General features: G+C 43.2%; 4 protein-coding genes across 4 annotated transcripts; 2 read left to right on the top strand and 2 right to left on the bottom strand.

Annotated features, from left to right (window-relative positions):
• Positions 1–1,939: 1,939 nt before the first annotated feature.
• Bfra_002994 (putative sec7 domain-containing protein) lies at positions 1,940–6,780 on the top strand (the record flags this gene model as incomplete). The annotated part of the gene is made up of 4 exons (XM_037333407.1): positions 1,940–2,632; positions 2,680–4,732; positions 4,779–6,505; positions 6,556–6,780. 4 exons carry the CDS (start codon positions 1,940–1,942, stop codon positions 6,778–6,780), a joined length of 4,698 nt encoding a protein of 1,565 aa, XP_037195535.1.
• A 1,913-nt stretch (positions 6,781–8,693) lies between these two features.
• Positions 8,694–9,310, bottom strand: Bfra_002993 (uncharacterized protein; the record flags this gene model as incomplete). The annotated part of the gene is made up of 2 exons (XM_037333406.1): positions 8,694–8,939; positions 9,047–9,310. The coding sequence occupies 2 exons, from the start codon at positions 9,308–9,310 to the stop codon at positions 8,694–8,696; spliced, it is 510 nt and encodes a 169-aa protein (XP_037195534.1).
• A 908-nt stretch (positions 9,311–10,218) lies between these two features.
• Bfra_002992 (uncharacterized protein) lies at positions 10,219–11,199 on the top strand (the record flags this gene model as incomplete). Its single annotated transcript, XM_037333405.1, has 2 exons — positions 10,219–10,822; positions 10,877–11,199. The coding sequence occupies 2 exons, from the start codon at positions 10,219–10,221 to the stop codon at positions 11,197–11,199; spliced, it is 927 nt and encodes a 308-aa protein (XP_037195533.1).
• A 965-nt stretch (positions 11,200–12,164) lies between these two features.
• Positions 12,165–13,127, bottom strand: Bfra_002991 (uncharacterized protein; the record flags this gene model as incomplete). The annotated part of the gene is made up of 4 exons (XM_037333404.1): positions 12,165–12,394; positions 12,474–12,653; positions 12,709–12,778; positions 12,939–13,127. 4 exons carry the CDS (start codon positions 13,125–13,127, stop codon positions 12,165–12,167), a joined length of 669 nt encoding a protein of 222 aa, XP_037195532.1.
• Positions 13,128–22,813: the final 9,686 nt, after the last annotated feature.

Genomic DNA, 22,813 nt, shown 5'->3' with positions numbered 1-22,813 from the left:
TCCTTCGTACCCTCTCTCTCTTTCCAATCTCAATCCCTGGTTAGATCTTTTCGTTTGCCGGCCCCCAATTCCCCCTCCCTTCATGCAGTTTGGTGCAGTCTGGTGCAGTTTGGTGGTACGGACAGAGCCAGTCTCGCAGCGTGCCTCCTTTTTTAAACTTTGAACCAAGGTTCGGAATGGAATCTCTCGATGAAATTAAAAATGGAGAGAGGTTCATGGGTTCCCCAGGAGATGCAGCTGCCATTGTGTGTTGGTTGGTTGGTGAGTTTGTAATTTGCAAGCATAGACCTTCCATAGAGATACTCCGTAGATACCAAGTACGTACATATCGCAGAAATTTGACTTTGACCGACCATGGATGGAAAGTTTGATCAATTCGCGGATGCTCTCTCGCTCTGTATCATGATGGCTCTTCCACATTTATCGCTTTCTTTTTTTTCTTCTTCCTCTTTCCTTTTTGTGGATGTCGAGACTGGAAGTAGCTTGGGTCAGATGGATTTGGGTTCTCTTGTTTCTCTTGTTTCCCTTGTCATGAAGATCATAGATCCATATGGCCAACCAGCACGGGCCCACATTGATACACAGCAGATTTCTTTCCTGCAATTATGACTGCCCTCTGCACTGTTCAACTGCACTGTTCATTTTCGCCCATGAACCATGAATGAAAACGGAAATGAGTGTGTAAAGTCATAAACTTGTAAATGTAAATCATATCCTTAATGAAAATCAAATCAAATTTCTCTTCTGTGAATTTGAATGAATTTTTCTGAAGAGGGAAACAATCAGACTTCACTCTTCGTTTTCAGTTTTCCGTCTTCACTCTCAATTTTCCGTCTTCAGTCCTCAGTCCTCAGTCCTCAGTCCTCACTCTTCACTCATCATCCGATTCTCTAACCCCTTCCCTTCCCTTCCCTTCCCCTTCATCCATTTGCGGGAAAAGCACATCTTCTTTTGGACGTACCAATCTTCTCTTTACCCGTTACGACCCTTGAAGAAAACATTACCAGCAGCTCTTTTGGGATTTAAAATCTTCAATCCCAGTGGTCGCCTTTCCATCGGAGTCGGAAATCCTAGAAATTCTTGAGCTACCTGGGTGTATCTTTCTCCATAGGGGTAATCTAATCATTTATTTACCAGGTACCGCTACCTAAATAGATATGGATATCAAAAGCAAACAGTGACAAAGACCCAATAAAGTATATGCCCCATATCACGAATTTACTACTGCACGACCCGTTATTACTCAATAGCTGCTTAGAGTCTTGGAGTATCGTATCAACATTGTCCTGCATCTGCATCTGCTGCTGCTGCTTCTACTTCTCCGCTGTCACGACCGAATCCCGCTTTTGTGTACAGTACCTTACGTACTTCACAATCTGCCAATTCAATATTTACTTGTCCGACGACAAACAAACAAACGCACAAACAGACGGATAGGAACTCATCTTGCCTCAAGTGTACCTTACATCACCTCACCACACCTCATTCAATCCTCACCAGCACATGCCAATTTCTAGTCAGTCCCTACCGATTCAATCCCGAGAAAGTAAATTGTCCTGGTAGCACGCAAACAAACTTTCCCCAACATTTCGGCTCGTTTCGAAAAGAGTTTCTGTTGCATCAACCTCTTCCGACGTTTGCTGCCTCAAACATATCTTAGCACCCATTTAAAATATATTACCTGCAGATAAATTATCGCAAGCGGCAGATAGACGGGAAGTATATTCGAGAAACTCTAGAATACGAATCGATTGAGTGTTTCGCGTCGGCAGAGGATTGATACGCAATTGAAAATCGAACTTGACGTATTGATCCGGGTTACAGTCGCAGTGAAGGTGGATCAAACCAGGAACCAATTCGAAGAACCATCATATAATCCTTCCAAAATTCGAACCAATTTATAATACTTCATGACGGCTCAGCTGCAATCGTGGCTGCCATGCATACCGTCGAGAAGATGCCGAATGCACCGACGAAGCGACTCGGCGTTGACCTGAATGTTGATACTGGCTATAAGGCAAAAAGAAGAGGAAGCATATCTCCGCCCCAGACACCGGAGGCGCAGGCTTCCAGTCCAGAAAATATTACTTCATCGAATCGGGCGCTTAATCTGCGGAATGGAACAGGGCATACATTTTTAGATGACATTACACCAGTTGATCCTTCCAACAAAGAAAATGATCCTGAGAATGTACGAAATAACCGGGATTCTCACGACCTCTCCCTTTCTCCCCGACAAGTTACCCGCGACTCATTGGTAGATCATATGCTACTTTCCTTAGACCAATTCTCTTTCGGGCAGGAAGATTTTAGCTTGCGCAATCCTACACTTGACGAAGATCGATTATATTCCTCCTTCGGTGATGAAGAACCATATCAATCGCCTCAAAACTTCGCAGCTAGAGGTGGCAGAGGGCACGCTTACTCCTTCAGTTCCGACTACGATCCAGCAGACGATTCAAGTCATTATTCGGACAAGATTTCTCGCAGCCGAAGAAGCAATAGCAGTTCCAACTTCCAAACTGGGTTGACCAGAATCAATAGTATACGCAACGATACAGGTGGATCACTTAGAGGACCTCCGATTCCACATCGAGGAGGGAGAAAGAACACCGGTAGTAGTGTGGGAGTAGTGCGAATAGTTTCGACCTTGGATACGCACAAGTTACAAGCAGCCAGAGGTGGGCGCATGGTTTAGCAGGAAGGTCTTCGAGCTTTGATTACGGAAGCGGTCACCAGGCAACTTCACAATTAAATGCAGGAAGATATATCAATACAAATGTACCTTCGACTCCTACATACGACTACGACGCCGCTCCCACACCCACAGTACCTGGTGGTCCACGACGCCCTCGACCTACATCCCCAATTTTGGTCTCAAGACCCGACCCTAGCCTTATCGATCCCCCAATGGAGAAATTAGAAAGAAAAAGGAGCGCAAAATCCTCGAAGAGCGCATACAAGTCGAAGGGGTTCACGAATACTGCCAGGCATGACTATGGTCTAAATCTAAATGATCGCAGTAAAGAATTGCCACCCATGCCAGCATTCATCAAAGAGCAATCTCCGCCAAATTGTGGGTCATATTCAAAAACAAAAGATATTCTCGGGTCGCCGCAAGCTTCCACTCAAATGCCCAAGGAACGACCCGGATTCTTCAGAAGGGTTTTCGGTTCTTCCAGGAACAACAATGTTGCGGTACCCGACCCACCACCGTCGCACGGTTCCACTACCTCTACTGAAACGGCGGATCATCCAGGTAGCAAAACTCACATTGCTAACCAGATGAAACCTAACAACGTAGCACCGCCTCGAGAAAATCCGCAAGCCCCAAAAGAACAACCGCATGTCATTACCAAAAAACCATCATCATTCTTCCGAAGGCGTAAGAAGTCGGTATCTGAGCCCGAACCCATCCCCGTTCCACCAATGCCGTTGCCACCCATGAAACTCGAGCCGCACAAATTGCGACCAGACATTCCAGATTGGCAACCTGAGGCTAGCCCCGTCAGTAGTCTTCGCCAAGTCATGAATCCATACCTTCATAGCCCAGGGAGACCTCCTATCGAAGCTCATGCACCAACGGCTAGTCTCGATCGGCAAGTTAATGATATTTCCGATGATGTTGAAAATAGACGCCATGTAAGAGGCTTTTCTCCAGACTACGATCCAGACCCAAATGCTACCATCAGACAAATACCTCCTTCGAAACCAGCGTCGTCGCATGCCGGAGATAGTCGCAAGCCATCTTATTCGTCCATCAAACAACCACGTAGATCGGCAAGTACCAACTTGGCAATACCTGGTGGATTCGACGGGCAGGCCAGAGAAGAACGTGAACCATTTTTCCAAGGTTCTACCGAGAACGATCGTGACGCGAAGTTTAAGTTAGAGATCACGAAAGATGTACCTGGTAATACACCGTTACCCAGTACGACATCTCCTGGTCACTCTCCTTCGGTGGCGAGAGATATCGCTCTTGTTGCGGAATATGAAAGAATACATTCCAAACGTTCTCCAACGTCCTCCAAAGTTCTACCAAAATCAGAGCCTAAGGTAGCAGAGCCTTCTTTGAATTCACCTCTAAGCACGGTGAGTTCTAATGACAGTCAGGAACTGCCAGCAGGTCCTGCCAAAGAAGAAGATTGGGTCGTTCTTTCTCCTTCTAAATCCCACTTTCCAGAGAAAGATCGTGTTTGGTTGGAACCTGGATCGTCTGAAGATGATCTGCCAGGTACAAATACCTTGAAACCTAATTTCGCAAACTCGATTGCAGCTACAGGATCTACAGATACCATATACAAATCGGCTGTCAGTCTACCACTGTTGCAAGTTGAGGGACAAGAAGAAGGTCCCCCTTCCAGTCCACCTACTATGTCCGATAGAGAAGATATTGAGCCATTTGATGACTCTGAATCCGAAGGAGTTGACGACGCACAACCTACGGAAGAAGACCTGATTAGAGCACAGAAAATTTACGATGGCAATGAGGATTTCATTCAAAAAGAAAAGGCGACCGCATGGATGGGAGATGAGGGAGCTGTTCGAGCAAGGACGCTAACAGCTTATATGAGCCTTTATGACTTTACGAATCTTAATATTCTTGCCTCGATGCGTGTAATGTGTGGCAGATTAGTGCTCAAGGGTGAAAGTCAACAAGTTGACAGAATCTTGGACGCGTTCTCAAAGAGATGGTGTCAGAGCAATCCCTATCATGGGTTTAAAGCTACTGGTAGGTTTACGAGTTTATCTCAAGTATATCAAGCTAATTTTGTTAGATGTCGTACATACAATTTGTTACTCAGTTCTTTTGCTAAACACGGACTTGCATCTTGCCGACATTGAACAAAAGATGACTCGTAGTCAATTCATCAAGAATACAATGCCTACGATCCGTCGAAGTGTGGTAGAGTCTGCGCATGAATTTGAGCCTAGTAGGCCTACAGTGCTCCCTGGAAAAAGCTCTGCTTTTGATGATCCTCACGTCAACGACGAGAACTCTGACGCTGTATCAATTGAAGCTTTTGAAAAACCTTCTTGGAGGTCTTCATTCAAGCCTGCGCCACGTCCAGATCCTGATAATCCAAGTGCCCCCACACCTTTAGATTATGATACTCCCATGGATGATTGTGGCCCCTTGGTCAAGGCACCTTTCCGAGGAACGCTACGTACATGGGAAGTACAGGTTGAGATTGTTCTTAAGGATTTTTACAATTCTATCCGGAATGATCGGCTTCCATTATTCGGCGCCGTTGATAGGTCACAAATGCCGGCTTCATCATCTAGCACTCTCTCAGTATTCACCAATGGCATGTTGCGCCGTTCCCCTAGTGTTCTGAGTAAAGCTCCCTCAGAATCACCTAGTTATATTCGTGGAAGAACAGCAGAGACCGTACGCACAAATGGGAAGTGGAGCAACAAGACCAGATCGAGACCTCGTTTATATCCTAACTCCGGAATGGGATCTAGTCGAACTAGTCTTGATGATCAATCATCTATGTGGAGTCCTTCGGTATCGTCTAGTACTTGGAGCAAGTATTCTCTTGGCAAACATACCTCGATGTCCGTGGACTCTCTTGGTTCGGCATTCCAAGGCGATTATCAACAATCTATTGGATTCGCCAATGCTCTCAGCCAAGCAATTATCCGTGAAGAGACGGTCCATAGCTCAGGAAGTAGGGGCAGTGATCATGAAGAACTTCGTGTTGCCCCTTTACTTGATGATGAATCTTTAGAATTGGCTGGTGCACCGTGGGCAAAGGAAGGTATGGTCAAGCACAAGCATCATTTGGAAGCTCTCGACAAGAAAGCCAAGGATCGTAACTGGATTGAAACATTCGCTGTTATCGAAAAAGGCTACATGAGCTTGTTCTCGTTCTCTACTAAGAACGTCCGCAAGACTAAGGGTAAAACTAGTGGCGGAGTTGTTGGTGGTGGAAATTGGCAAGAGAATGCCGAAAATCTTGGTTCATTCCTCCTCCGCCAGACTATCGCTAGTGCCCTTCCTTCACCAGGCTACTCCAAAGCTCGCCCTCACGTCTGGGCGCTTTCCTTGCCCACCGGAGCAGTACATCTCTTTCAAGTAGGCACAGCAGATATCGTCAAAGAATTTGTCACAACAGCCAATTACTGGAGTGCTCGGTTATCAAACCATCCTCTTGTAGGTGGTATCAGTAATATCGAATACGGCTGGTCTGATGAGATTGTAAATAACGCCCTAGTCACTGCGATTAACGAACAGAATACCAGACCATCAACTTCTGGCGCTAGGCCCAGCATGCAGAGCTCTCTACGATCAAGCTTGGATCACGGCTATGTAGGAGGGGTTAGATCAAGATTGCCAGGTGATAGAATTGCTATAAATGATTGGAGTCCTCCAATACAGAGCATGAGAGCTAGTAACTTGATGGAGCCGGATCAGTTGAAAACACTGACTGCTTATGTGCAGAGTATTGAAGAAGAATTGCAGAAACACAATATGTTGAGGAATCCAATGCTTCTAGCTGTAAGTATTACAAATCTTCCTCCTGCTTCATTTTCACTGACCTAGTACAGTATTCACCGCGTCATCCTAACGCACAAAAAGCAATGGCGAATTGGGAAAAGAAATCCTCATATTTGCTCCGCGAAATCGTAAAGTTCACAACATACATTGATAGTTTACATGCAGCCGAAATCGGCAGACAAAGAATCTATCATGAAAGAGCGGCACATCAAGCCGTCGCCGAGGAAAAAAATGAAGATGAGGAAGCTGAAGTTGATACCACAATCACTGGATGAAACTGAAGCAACTTTCATTGAATGAAAAAAAATTAAGATACATTACGACGATTATGTATATACGATACGCATGACGCTGCCCTCAAAACTTCCGATAATTTGTTCTCTTGATGGATGAGAGATGGGAGGAATGATTATATGGCGAGTATGGCAGGAAAAGGAAAGAATGGCGTTTATCAAGTTTTTGAAGGGGATGGAAGTAGGACGTTTTAATCTGTAGGCACTTTGATGAGTAGTGCGCTTCTTTTTACTACTTTGCTATTTAATTGGCATTGATTCCGCTTCTAGTTGGCCCAAATTGCTTATTGAATTCGATTGGGCGCGTTGTTGGTTAGTTGGTTGGCTGGTTGTGGTTATACCCCGTTCGCTATTGTTGAGTTTGCTTTTGCGCTTTCTTGCTTACTGGCTTGGATTTTGTTTGTTTGCTTGGTTGTTTGGAATGGGAGAGGAGAAGAAAAGAGGTGGATCGGAGAGAAAGGGTGAAAAGAGGAGAGTAAATAGGGGTTCGCTTGTGATGGTCACTTGAGAAATCAGGGAACAGATTTGAAATGTCTTTACTTGGATTAGCTGAAATTCGCTTCATCGGGGGAATTAAGAAAGAGCAGAGTCGCTGTGTATATTTATGTGTATTACTAATTTGGCTTTGCTTGTCTATACTTGCTGGTGCTTTGTGGATGTTACGAGTGGTAGAGAGATTACGGGTGAGGACGAGGAGTACGATGCACAAGGTGTAGTTCAGTCAGAGGAAGAGAAAGTTCATGAGGATAATATATTTGTTATATTGAAATTTATTTTATGCTTATCTGTGTATATATGCATGTATGTTTGTATGTATGAATTTATAATTCTTGTAACTTGAGAAGATTTATGCAGGAAAGAATATAAGTGAGTGAATTCTTAGCTTATTCGCTAATCTCATTAGTTTCTATCTTAGTCATAACGGAAGAGGAACTACAAATCGAAGCACAACGCCTTTGACCACACAAGCTAAGTATTATCCTATCAATTCAATCAAAAAAGTTTAGAAAGAAGAATGCCCGGCAATCGAAACAACCCGAACACCAGAGACAGGCTGCTTACCTACCTACTTCAATCCACTGACCTTCCTGATAGTGCACCTACGCTTGGATATCGCGCTATTTTATATGACTTAACTAGACTCGATGCCTGGAGACCTCGGATCCTGATGCGGCGAAGGAGACCTGGTCAACTCTAGTATCGAACAATTTTCGGAGCGATAACAACATCGGCCACTTGAGGTGGAAAAGGGAAGCAGATTACCGGAATAAATCCAGGCTTGAAGACCCCATAACTTCGAGTCAATGAAGGAAATGTGTCCATAAGAAACTACCAAGAGTACCGCAAATACTCTGCCCCTATAGAGATGCTCGATCCAACAACGGCTTGAGTATTCCACGCAAAGAAGATTCTCCGATTTCATTTTTTTGTCGATCTGGACTACGCGACTCCTAGGTTCCGCATTGCAGCTATTCATTCTCAGCTTCTCCGTAGAAAACAAGCAGCTTTTTGTGAAATTTCCGTTCATTGGATCCAAATGCTGGTATCTTTAAGTATCTTTGAATAGACCTGACGAGGAACAGCGGACTTGATGCATCAGAAGTGTAGAAGCTATAGTACGAAATCATTGCTGTAGTAGTAACGCTCATATATACCTGCAAGCGCTTTGCCAGATGGAAAAGAACCAAGTCAAAGACAAACTCTAGATATGCCTTCCTGAGAATTGGCTCCAACGCAGAAAAATAGTTTGTGGAAAAAAATGATTAGATGTCAGTATGGGCGGAAGAGACGCAATGGTCTGGAGATGATCTCTTAGCGACAAATGTATCAGTAATTTTCGTTCATCCAAATTTAGCAACTCCGCCAAAATTAGTTTTTTCTTTGGAAATAAGCGGCTAACAGTGATTGTTTTCATTTTTTTCTGATGATTCCCAACGGTGAATCGATTCAATCCTCCCACCATGCTTGGAGAAATCTGATTGAATCATCATCACACTCATCAAGTCCGTCAAAGATGAGAACTGTACTTTCTGGAATGTTTTTGACCATAAACATAGATATACGCCACGGGTTTTCCCAGTAGGCTTTACTGGCAAGATTTTGATTTTGACGACGAAAGCTATCAAATCACCTAGAATATCCTGGTAAAAGTTGTTGTTTGCTTTCCAAAAGCCGACAGATCAGACTCCAAAGCACACTTAATACCGAGTCGCGTTTAGTTTTACTACTGTCGCGATAGTATTCCAACACCAGATAATTCGATTCTCGAAGGTCTACACGCAAAACCCAGCGACTCGCCGGATATGTTAAATAATGTTTTCCCTTTTCCGGAACCATCGAACACCCAGAGAAATTTATTGGAATTAGGTATCCAGCTCTGCTCAAAGATTTGGACTTCCTTGTCTTTTTGGTTCAATTTGCAGGTACTGGGGACCAGGTGACCATTACGATTGCAAATTCCTTCTCTGTCTTCTTGGGCGTGCGTTAGAAAAAAAAGCACTGTAACATTCATTATGATCGTCCTTTTGTTTTTGGGACACTACCCGAATTCAATGAAGTCAGTCTCTAATCCAGATAATTATAGTAGGTCTGAAAAGTCACTTGAGATGCTTGCAATCCTAAGATAGTACGGTGTTTACACTGTTCACGATTTGGCCATTAATCTGAGAATTCGCACCTCCTGCTAGTGCATTTCCACGCGACAATTGAATGGGTTTCAACAGCTATTGAATATTTGGACTTCGCAACCAGAAAACTCGTGAATTATACTCTCCGTTACCAGTACTATCAGCAAAGGTTTGAATACCTCAAAGATTCGAGGAAACTCTTATATTAGATAACAAACCGATTCAGATTCCCCACATCGCTTAAGTACTCCATACAGTCGAATCCACCTAGACGCCTGCCTCAACAGTGTGAACTCGCACATACATGAACCAATAAATACTCAGACGGGGAATGGATCTGCCACACCACTTACCCCTGCGAATATAAAGGTGTGTTGATATCCAATGAATTCGGATCGACCAAATGAGGTTGCACTCGATGTAAGCATTCTCCACCAAAAAAATACAGCGCATACCACAGAAAGATCAAGCATGCGTTTACACAGCCGCGAAGCCAGGGTGCTCAATAGTCTAAAAGATTTCTGGACAATCCGTTCAAGAACGAGTGATGATTAAATAGTATTGATAGTTGAGATCAGATACACTCGAAGTGTTGCATTTGTCCTCAAAAAATAACTTACTAAAATTTTGTTGTGGTATCCAAAACACATCTCTTAAAAAAACTCGAGATCCGGATTAGATTCTCAAAAGTCCCAGAATATCACAGCAATCCTGAGTACCCAGTTCTCTCCATTCTTGAGCTAAACTTGCGACCACGAACTTCACGCGATCATATACTGCAAAGTCTCATAGTATGGTAACTACCCCCTCATCTCCTCACAAAATAAACCTCCTAACCGAGAATCAGTCCGGACTAGAAATCCTCGGAGCAATATCCGCCGTATCCGGCCTCCTAGAATCTAGCATCAATCTTCTCAGCCGCCTGCGCAAAACCTACAACGACCAGAAAGACTCCTCAAAAGTACTTGGAGCCCACGTCGTCGAAATCCAAGGAATCCTGACTATCCTAGAACTAGTCAAGCATGAAGCCAATTTGCGCACTGTGGTTATTCTCTCCGAGATCGAAAATATTCGCAACATAGCGGTAGAGCTGATAAGTAACCTAGAATTAATGGTATCGGGGGAGAAAAGCCAAGCACGGCGTTTTGCACATCAATTTCTACAGGGTGCCAAAGAGCAGGAGACGCTTGCGAAGCTGATGGAGCGGCTTGAGCACGCAAAGACGAATTTGGCTCTCGGTCTACATGTTGCCCACGTGAGAGTGACGCAGTACGTGAGTGATAAAGTTGCGATCAATATGGATATTTTGAATCGGGTGGATGGGCTACTTCGGAATGTACTTGGAGATGACGGAGGTCTTAAGATTGCCGATGTGGTTAAGAGCCATCGCCCCGAAAGTATGCTGCTATTATCTCCCTTCTCTCTTTCGAGAATCCGCTAACAGATACAAGGAGATGGATTAGTGCATATTAATAGTGAAGAACTTCCACTAAGAACAGATGGAGATGGAAAAGACGCGAGAAAGGTTTTTAGTCGGGTTGTCTTGAAAAATGTGACCAGAGACCAAGCTCTACAGATCAATGGATCTATTGGAGAAAAGGGGTGGCGAGAGGTATCTCAGTTGGAAATTCGAGACAATGAAGCTACTGGAAATGGCCTCCAAGTCAACCATGCGATTTCTGAAGATATGTTTTTTCAGTTGCTGGCGCATAGAGACCGAAATAAGTCGGATGGTACACTGGGACCAATTCTACAAGTTAGCGCCAGGCGCTGAAGATCTTACTCAATAAGCTCACCATCCAAGCAGGCGATACCTGAGTTGATGTCTGAAATAAACTTGACCTTCACTGATCTCTATTCATTACTTGCCGCAATGAAAATAGCGTTCAAGACAAGAGAACGCTGCGTAAGATTCTCACTGTTGACTGGATTGAGCTCTTTTGTGTCTACGAAACATGTTAACAATCGTCTGACATGATACATTTGCGGGGATATTGTCATTTTGGTTGTGTATCCGATTCCCTGGGTGGAAATGAAGGACCATTAGCTTTCGGATAAGATTGAAAGGGCCTAAACCTATATTTATCTGAAAATGGAGATTTATGAATCTCGTAAATCAACTGAATCTAACAAATGAATTTCGATGGTCTTTCGATGCATTACCTTTGGCTATTGATCAATAGTCTACTCTACGAGACTCATAAGTCAATCAATCGTGGATACATTCAGCACTTACGACCATCAAACATTCGATACCATGACATGATGTATATGATCAATGAGACAGCAATTATAGGCCATATATAAGAAAAAATGGCAAGCCATATTAATTTTAATGGGTATCAACAATAGTAAAATCATTTTTATAATAAAAATCCAGCGCGCAACGCGAACGCAAATGCAACGATGGCATATTCCCAATGCCCCCTTTGAACAACGCCACGCCAGTCGGACTTCTTCGCAACTTTTAGAAACCATCCGAGGTGAAGTTCAACGCCGCTGATGCCACTGTAAATGCAACTGTCTATACACAGAACGGATTGAGAAAAAGGATGATCGTGTCGTGTCGTCTCTTCGTAAGTCGTAAGTCCATATCCACCACACCATCCACCCCTGACTATCATCAACAGTAGAGTGCTCTAAAAGTGCCAGGGCGCGAGTTTCACGGTGCGACCCGTGTCTTGGCAGCTGCTGACCCACGCTTGAATCAGCCCCCATGCTCATACTATATCAAAGGCCCTACGTCAACACCACAATATTCTCCTCATCCCCACCAAGTAATTGACCATGCCCCCACTGCTCTCCCCTCTCCAATGGCGTTCCCCACGTAAACTTTCCACCCCATCCCCATCTCTCCTTTTCCGTCACCAAGGTGTTCAGATCCTCTCCTTCTCCAAGCTCACAGAACAACCACTTCCAGACAGTCAAGTCTTCCTCTTGGGGTGTTGATTCACCGGTTATTCTTTTCACTAAATAATTGGGTCAGTTATTTTTACTCCTGATATCAATATCGCTTCATGTGAAAGGGGATATGAAGGAGCTACTTACATTGGATCATGTCCCCATCTTGGTTCTGTACAGCCAAAGCTTGGATCCATAGTCCATTGAATCTATGGTCCAGCAGATGCTGGAGATGGAGTGGCACACTGCCAGGTGCATATCGCTTCTTAAACTCCGTGAAAATATGAACCCTCGAAGGGCGTATTGCCGGTCGTCCGCCGACCCTTACTAGGTATCATTAGCATGAAACTTCCACTTTCCAACAAAGATTTTGGGAGCTCACGGGCATCTGCGCGGTATATTGGTGCGGCGAGGACAGTGCCTCCCGCTTCCAGATATTGTTTCAAGAGTTCCTGTGAAGGTCAGCATGTGCTCATCAGAGATTTTAATGCTTCTATTCAACGTTAAAAGGATTTATGAGAGCAAACGGCCAAATTTGATGTTTCCACTTTCTAAATCGATTGAAATATGGGAAAATCTCAATGGGAAGCGAAGTTTGGAAGAATAACTAACCATGAACTCCGTTTGGAGCTCGACAGTTCTCGTCTGCCAGCTACGGGCCTCCTGGGCCGGAACCCGTGTTTGCTCCATGAGCCGGTCGGTGCTTTCGTGGATTAACGAATCCATCTCGGCGCGATTTTCCGCCAGGTAACTTTGGGTTGCCTGGCGGAAACCGGCCGTCTCCTCGGTAATGGCCTCCATTTTCTTCTTCTGCATATGTTAGTATTGATATGAGAGACCCAGAAGAGAAGAGAATGAAAAATGACATCTCGTGAAAGGCGAGGTATCCGGGGTTCACTGGGGGGGATGTACTTACTTTTTAAAGAGGCTTTATGATCTTCGGAGATCTATAGTATCTGTTAGCATGATGTCTTCAACTTCAGAATCATAGAAAAGAAGTGGATGTCTTAAGAAACAAATAGAAAACTGACAACTCCGCCTTTCTAACGATGAGATATCGGGAAAATGGACAAGACTCTCCGGTTGGCAATTGCAAGAGGTCTGAAATAAAGAGCTATGAGAAGTATATGGAGCAATGAAGCTTGTCGTACGATCAATATCTTGTTTACTCCTTACTGGGGAGATAAAGTTCTAGGAATCGGATAAACGACAACCCTTGCTAACAGAAAAGGGTTCTCCGGTGAATCTTTGCAACAAAGATAAGCCTCGAATGCAAATTATATCTATTGCAATATATAAACCATATATGAATGTAGAGGAGAGAGATGGCCAATGTGGTTAAAGGTTGGGGGTCAATAAGTTGAAGACGTAGAGAAGATTGGTAGAATGACGTAATTTGAAGATCGTACGAGACAGCCGTCTCAGAGAAAATCTCTGGTGTGGATACAAAATAGGAAGGATCGAAGCTCAAAGAGCTAAACGAGCTTGCAGAGATTCGGTAATGCCAGGGGCTTCGTGGGGGGGATTTGAATTGAAGAAAGACGTCGCAGCTGTTGCTGATATAGCTGATATTATACAACTGTAGTTGAAGCTCTTCTAAAGGAGGTGCGATATGATAGAGGTGGGTCGCTGGGAGGAATTTTTGAGGTAGTTGATGGAAAAAAGAGCGAAGCCTTGATCAAAGAGAAGCTTGGCGTCGTCCCAACAATAGACCATGAGAAAAAATCTGTGGAGACACGTTGAAATTGACCCAATTAGAAATTTTTGAGAGCTGTGTAAATCTCTGGTGTTTAATGCACAAACAGAAGAGCTTATAATCCAAACGAAATATCGTAGTCTTGAATGGTATTGTCTTGAGGTTGGAACAGCGAGAGAGGAAGGTGTGGATAGGAATGCCGTTGTTTATAGTATTATCGAATTGCTCGCCGTGGATGAAAGGATAGATCTTTCGCGAAATCAAAAGGTAATAGAAATTTTTTCAATGGGTCCGACTTCGAAGTTGATGGTGATCTTATTGTGCAGTATATCAAGCTAGGACTGCAACTTTCTCGTGCGAGTAAGATAAATTGACGGCAAGCTTCTTATATTCTATGTGGCGGTGGGTAATTTTGACTGAATTTGGTGCGCGATTGAAGGAGTGAGTGGCAGAAATTCGCAGCGATAGCAAGAGAAATGGACGAGAAGCTGTGCGAAAACGGGAAGGTTCAATTCCAGATGCTCGTTTCTCTGAAGAATAGGGATTGAGCCGGTAGCGTTGGGTAGCGGCGTTAAACAATGACGAAGAGTGGTATCGCGTGGGAGAAGATATATTGATGTAAAGCCTCTTGAGCAGAAGTAAAGCAGAAGGTATCGCTTTATGAGCGAGAGGGGAGGGAGAGGTTTGGATTTATGGAGCACCAATCAGGATCTTGCACACAGGACTTTGAAAAGAAAGCGCGTGCTATCTGTTGTGGCAAAGCTCAATGGTGAATGTTCGCATCGTGGCGGTGAGTTGGGGCAAATGCCGATGAAATTTAACATCTCTGCAAAGAGGCGAATGACAATTCCAATGAAGAGACTGCTTCAGTGAATAGAAGTCACATGGTTTTGTCAAGGTACTCCATTGGTTATGATGCTATCCTTCAATGGTATGATAGCATAGAAAATAACTTTCTCTGTGCATGTAACTGCACGCTTTGTTCGAGGTGACTGACCCAAAGCAGAGAGTAAGTTGCACATAGCTCAATGCGTGGTGTTGTGACAAAGACCAGGCCCTTTTCTGTACATCTGTATATGATCTTTGCTTGAGATGACTTATCACAAGCCTAGACATCATTTCGCATAGTCAGACGCTGGCCAAGACCATATAAGTTGATGTAATCTTCATGCGCTAGCATAGAATCCAACATCCAACTGTGCCGACACAATATAAATCTACAAGAGTAAAATAACAGCAGGTGGACTCGTGCATATATCACAATTGAGTGTTCTAACAATAGAGATTTCCTTTTTACTTACTTGAACTACTATATAACGAGGTCAGCTTGAGTTTAAGGCGAAAGGTAGATGCGGGAGTAATACTTACAGCTGGCGCGGAGCCATCTCAACATTCAAACGCATACAATGGTACTGTAATTGATATTAGATTAACTTATGAAGCTGAATGTATATCATAGAAGTATTCTTACTATATTCTATAAGTGTTAGTACTTTGTACTGTTGATTTGCTTTGAAGTGTTTGAATTTTGAATACAGCGATCTTGCCGATCAAGGACTTTCAGATCCCACCATCAGCAATTAGAATGAGCTCAGCGCTTCAACTGAAGCAGAAAATAGCAAGGAATAAGAAGAAGAATATAATAAGAAGTAACTTACATACCTTGGATGTGATAGATTAGCGTCGAGGTGCTGGTGTTGATTGTGGTACATGGATGGTGTGGAGAAAAAGAGAAGTGGATTTTGAAATTGAGCAGGAAAGAGAATTTTGAATTAAAGACAATGGGAAAGTTTGTGTGAGCTTAATGGCACTAAGAAGTAAACTTAACTTAAAAGGGTGTTAGGTACCTAGATACCCTCGAGGGTCTGTCTCGGCGTTGTTGCCATGACCTGGGAACTGTGATGTGCTGATATGTGAAAGCTGGCTTCTGTAGACTGTGTAATATGCTCTCTTCCTGGGTTTTTGATCCTAAAGTATCTATCAGTGGTATTATCAGCTTAATTAGATTTCCTACAATAATATACTTTGGGTCGACATGCCTTTCAACCTCCTTCATTGTCTTGTTCTAACAGGTTTCTACCCTGACATACTAGTTTGGCCTCACTAAGCAGCAGCAAACCATTCTGAGAAGAAGGCTCCAGACTTTCCATTTACCAATATTCTTTTCCTTTGTTTTGCTAACTTCTTGTTATAATACAACCTAGATTTTGGTTCCGCTACCACCTCCATGTTAATCTCAATATCCGTGAACAGCATTCAAACCAAAGGAATAGTATACAACCATGTTGAAGAGGTAATAACCTCCGTCGAAGTCCGTCTTCTGCTTCCTGTCGTTGCTAGAGCTCAGATACGGTGACTGCTGGGCAGCAGAATGTTATTTCCTATACCTGACCAGCTTCTAAGTATTCCGTGTTACTGGCGTCTTAATCTCTACCAACCTCATTGATCTAAACTTTGTAGAACTTGTATTTAAAGAAGTGCGACAAGTATAGCGGGGTCTGAGAAGCAATTGGAATCTTCGTCTTCCTTCGAATCGTCTCTGATAGCCACGGAAGGTCAGTTATTTACTTGATTATAGAAGCGCTTTCTCTACACTATCTGCTTTGTGTTACTATATACCACGAGAACACAGATCCAACCTCGAGAGTTATCAATGTAGGCTTGCAGAACAGGTCCGAATGAGGGAAGCACCAGAAACTTACAATCAAACGGCCCGCTGTCCTCTTTGCGACAGACCATCGCCGGTGATCGAAACATACTACCCGCTTCGAGATGAAAGCTTTTCCTCCGATTCTGCCAGCTTTTCTTCCCTTTAAATCGCAGTTGGAGATTGTTGTAACCCGATGGTCATCTACATATGAAAAGGTAATAAAGCAGGGGAAGGCATATACTTACCTCTTTCAAGCTCAGTAGAAGTATTCGGCCCTTCCTCGTCCCCGTGAAAGTCACCTCAAACCTCCGAATATCAATTGTTGATCAGCCCTTGATACATTCGAATCTTTAATACATGATCAAGGGAACCTTCAACAACAGGTAAAGGACCTCGCCATCAACGAAATTCAGATACAAGGAGCGATAGGTCGGGAGGAAGGAGATACTTACTATGTAAAACAGAGTCTGTAAGAGGATCTGCTTGTTCCTTGCGTTTCTTATGATTGGTGAAGACCAAAGGATACTGACTGCTTACCAACTATAGAATCTCCTAGACAGCTGACCATCATCTCTCATCCACACGCGAAACCCCTCGTTGTTAGTCCTCGCGGTCAATTTACACAAGAAACGATAGTAGTTAGGGGGGCAGATAGGACTTACAACTAACAATAAGGTATGTGAAAGGTTCGGGCTCTTCTCTTTGCTTCCGAGTATTGCTGACGATTGAAGAATACTAACTTCCTACCCAGTAAAGGTCCTCTCTCCCTCTTCCAAAATTAGTCGACATCCATGACTCGAGGGTCGGCGCCAGAGCTCATCGTCAGTTATCGAAATAATTTGGACATCGATAAACAATATTATATGGGGCGAAAAGGAGATACAAATCATGATGAAGCCCTCGAGAAGGTGGGGTTTCGGCTCCATCCTTTCTATTTTAAAAGCCGGAGGACCAGGTAACACAAATTTCTTGCTCACGAAAGGCTACATTGTCTGTCTTTTCCAGCAGTCGACTACTAGACTTGACTCGTAAGTAAAAGTGTCTGGTACCAGTGCTTGCGGCAGTTTGGATACGAGAAACGATATTAGATGAAGTATAAAACAGTATTTACAACTCACAACAAGCTCCGCGGAGGGATAGACTCCCCTATTAGTTTCCAGCATCTAAGAAACGTGGAAGACTGGACATTACAACCTTCATACTCACACAACGCTTTTGTTTCTCTAGTTTGCAGCAGTAGGTCAACATGATTACCTCACGAATATATGGGCTCATTGCCAGTCTCTTCATCAAGTCGAACCGCGAAGTAATATAAGATTAGGTGGCGAGCATAAGCTTATAGATCACGATAAGATCCGCAGAAGGGATGTCTTGCATCCTAGCGTTGTTGCCAAGCCGGAAGTACTCTTGATATGAATTCGACACGCAAAGTGGTATTAGATTGGGTGACTGACAGATATTTCTAAATCGCAATGAATTCCGCAGAAGGAGCTGGCCTTCTTCTTGCTTCCTGCCATTACTGCCCGATCGAAAGCACCGACTAATCGCACGAACCCATCGGCGCTCTCTCAACGGGTGGTCATTTTCTTGGACTCATAGATACAAGAAGGGGCATATCGTCGATTCTCATAACAAACTTGGCTCAACGAATGGTATTGGGGTGGTCGGATGAGATGTAAGAATACACACACAAGATAGTTTCAGACGGTGAGATTGCACACATTCATGATTTTGGCTATCACTGAGAATAGGTAACTATTACCTGCTCGAGACTACTGATTCTCTACTCTTTTCTAATGCCTGGTTGTAATTTTGAATATCGATTACATCACCTGAGGGTCCACCCTCTAATCAACTTAGCCTCAGATGACGATATGAGATCAACGTGATAGCCGAGAATTGCTACAATAACAAGCTCCGCAGATGAATGGAGACCTTTTGCTTGCTTCTAACCATCTGCGGGGACTATTAAGCACCAATAATTACTCATTGGACATCTTTCCTAAATCCGAGCCTCTTATTCATCAAATGCGGGCACATAAAGTTACCGTTACTTTTCGTATCAAGTAACCGAGATACCGGTACTGATTCCGGGAAGTAGGAGGTAGTCGCTACAACGAGAAAGTCACAATCTAAAATGAGGACTTCACAAGACTTAGCTATCATCGAGTCTTCAAAAATGTCAATCATATACCAGCGACTAGCTCCTCACCAAAAATAATTTTCCATTCCACATTGGAAGCTCAGGAATTCACCAATATCAACTGATTCGCACGGAGAGCATTAGATCGAGAGACTAATCGATAATTTTTACATTAAGAGTGGCCGCAGGCGGATTTCAGTCTTTTAACTTTACTGGCTACCTATGTTTGAATACCGAGAAAGCCAACTACTTGTCGGCAAAAAGCTTCCGTTTCTCACGAGAGTGGGGCACTAGTCTAAAGACAAACCACAATGTTAGAACATACCAGTGTCAAGAGCAAGTGGATTTAAAAAGACGACATTAAAAAGTGGAATCACAGGGACATACTATGATAACATCGTTCACGAAGAGATTTTCGTCGATCACGGACCCAAAAATATAGACGGGAAAGTATGTTATTTACCAATCTTTGGGGAAGGAATCTCAGCCGACCTTCATGACAAAATTGGGCAAACGACAAAAACTCCATACTATTTTCGACCGGTTCTGGATCCAAGAGCACTTATATGTGGGTATGGCTATGAAAAGTTCGCAAAGGGACTAGAATCATAACTCTCTTGCCACATATTCATTCATTGTCGAAGACCGAACAGTGTCGCCTGCCTCTCTGCGAAAAGTCCTTCCCCCATGCGGAACAGCCAATCATATTGATTGTGGTACGAGAAGAAAATAGTTGAGGGCGAATTACATCTACATTAGGAAATAGTATTATTTGAATGTGGATGAGATCACCGGAATAGATTGAAGTTCGACAGACTATCATTTCCAAGCGCAGGTCATTTGTTTTTCGTCGTCGGAATCCGTTGGCCTCTGAGCCAGGCCACCAATGTTTGACTGCAAAAGGCTCAGAAATCCCTTGTGGCTAAGTTTACATAGAATTCAAGACCCATCCAGTCTCTCGTCAACGACCGCGGAACATTGACTACAGATTACTGTGCTGACTATTTCTAGACAGGTCCCAGAGCTCTTTGCCGTCGGAAGCGAAACTAGCAATCGTATGACTGCAATGAGCGCAAAGCTGCTGTACAGAGGGTGTAAGGCCTGAAGATACCCGATAAAAATGCAAAAGATTGAGGCTGAAAGAACAATAAGCGAAAGATAGAAGTTATGAAGAGACAACACATGAATTATCAAATAGTTGAAGAAATGAGGGCTTAAGAACGGAGGTTGATGTACGAAAATCGAAAAATAAGAGGGAAGAGTACGAGAAAATAAGGAGAGAGGAACAAGAACAGAGAAAAGCAAAAAAATATAGGCGGAGAGTAAGAGCGTGGCGGAGTGGAAATGCAACAGACCAGAAGATAAAGAAGGCTTAACTTGAAACTCTAAATGGGAAGAGACACGGTATGGAATATTACAGAGCAAATACCAGGCAGTTCTAAGACGGCAAGGCAAAGGTTCAAGAGCTGAAAGAGCGGAGTAGACTACCGCAGCGCGGACAGGCCGGATTATGAACGGACAGAGAATGGAGAGCATTATCACAGGGCACTTGATCGACCATAACCTAGTCACACAAGATGTACAATTATACGTAGGGAACAATAGCCGAACAATAGAGGCAGACAGGATTACGAATACAGAGTTCCAACAGAGAAACATCGCGTTATTATGAGGAGATACTGGTTCTATTTCATACTTCTCTCGAAGTTGTATTTTTTCAACAAAACACAAATTTTTACCAAACGTGACTAAATATTACGAATAGAGTTTGGAAAGGAGGTGCTTCAACGCTTGTGAGCTGGGAAAAGTTCCAAGAAACTGCATGTAGCCAGCAATCACATCTCATCTGAGTATTCAGTTCCGCTTCAATATTATGTACAAGTGTTTCCTCCGCAAGGAAGGCTAAAAATTCACCCTGAGCGTTTTTCAAAGACATTCGCACTAAGCGACGCTATGATATGGATTCATGGGCTCATTCCACAAGAAGCCTTGTAGATGTTGAGATTATTGAACTAGATTGAGGTCGATGAACTGATGCACTTTCCTTGGGAAATGGAGCAACGCTTTCTATACTGCATTTTGACTTGATTCCTTTCGCGAGTAAAGCCCACTGGGCAGGAGGGGCATACACATTATCCAAAAGATCGTAGGGAGTAGTGGCATTGCCAAGGTCATGAAGATACGTACATAGCTTGAGACGAAGGTTTCTTCCATTCAGCAAGTGTGGAGAAGAACCTAGTCCTTGCTGTACCCATCTTTGTTATCACGTTGGCTTCCAAAAAGTTGTTCACGTCTTAAGAACCATAGATACAGAGGCATTCGACCTGCCAAGGGTGGGCATAGCCTCTATATACATACAAGTAAGTCTGATTCCTACTCACTTGACCATGTAAAGGGAAGCATCGCAGTACTACTAGTACAACTTGCAGTCGCATATTTCTCAAACATCAATCGTTGATGTTATTATATGCAATGACACTCTTCAACCCCTCGATCTCGACGAAGATGACTCAGCTCCAAACGGAGCAAAGTACATACTTAGAAATCCGTCTTTCACCTTATATGGTAGTACTTGACCACATGCAAGAACCTAGGAGGGGAGCTATTGTCTACTAAGCCCATACGACAAATATCATTCTATCCTCGCAGCTCTCTCCTGTACTTGTACGATTCCTCAATCACATTAGCAAAAAACAACGCCTACAGCAAAACTGTCGCTCTCTACAGAACCTTTCGATCCACGATTCAAGAATCTCCTTTCGCTTAGCCCCCCCGAAAGTTGCCAAATTTGCCAAGAAATATATTCAGCATAGCACATGTAGAAGCCAAAACAGAGATACCATAGAAATGACAAAGAGAAATAGTTCTCCGCCCCTCACCATGATTCTTTCTTTCTTTCTCTTATTCTTCTTTTTTTGTATATCATAAGTTATTTGGACACTGTCTGAAAAATATTGTTGTTTTGAAATTCCAAGTTGGAATTCTCGACATGAACCTTTCTTTCGACAAATCAAAAAAAAAAAACAATACCCAGGAAAACAAATATAAACTTCCAAACATCCAACTTCAAGTACCAGGAAAGTTGTATAACAACTCCCCAATGAGAACATGAAATTCTTCAATGAACATCACTGATGAACAACCCCAACCCCAGCAAACTTAAATGCACTCTCACAGTTGCAGTCACAGTCTCAGTAGTAAAAGGTGTGCACAAACAAATTACATTCTCCCAATCTACCATACCACCCATCCCAGCCAGGCTCAACCTCGGCTCGGCCGGCCAAACAATTCCCCATCACCTAACCTAAACTAACATAAATCAACTGTACCGAACCAACCAGCACACCCCTAGTCTCGTGATCTCTCTGCTTTCGAACCCTTCTGTTGCATATCTGAAAAAGTTGATTTTCGAATTTCCAGGAGTTTTTAGAGAGAAGTTTTCAAGAAAGTTGATTGATTTGTTTATTCCGAAGAGTTGAAAAATTGTTGATAAATTGTTGATTTTCGTTACCCCTGATTTCTTAATTTTTCATCAACTATCAAGTTTTGAAAATTTATACTTATTCAGATCTTCTTTTGATTGGTTTGGAATTGGATATAATTGTTACTTAATACATAAAAAATTGTTCATTCAAGTTTTCAAAGAGATAGAAGGAGTTTTGAGGCTAGAAAAGTTGTTTATATTGAGTGTGTGGATGTTTGATGGAATCAGCTGATTTTGTTGATTTTTTTGGGAAAAAGAAGGGAATAGTTGATTTTGGGAGCTTTGAGAGAGATTATAGAGTGGGTTTGTAATGATGATATAGTAGGCTTGGATGGAGATTCACAACTTTTTGGGGTTTTGGCGGGGACAAGAGGGTGGAGGGTAGGTATGCTATATTTGGTGTTGAGAGATGTGTGCAGAGGGAAGGGGTTGGTGGATATAGAGGACTAAGGACATGAGAGAGGTAGAGACTTTGAAATAGTATGGAGTATGCGGTTGTAGCGGGGGAGAACTG

This window comes from Botrytis fragariae (assembly GCF_013461495.1).
Source record: "Botrytis fragariae strain BVB16 chromosome Unknown tig00000012, whole genome shotgun sequence".
Lineage (NCBI taxonomy): Eukaryota > Fungi > Ascomycota > Leotiomycetes > Helotiales > Sclerotiniaceae > Botrytis > Botrytis fragariae.
Note: the sequence above shows the minus strand (reverse complement) of the source record. Positions and strands in the feature narration are given on the sequence as shown.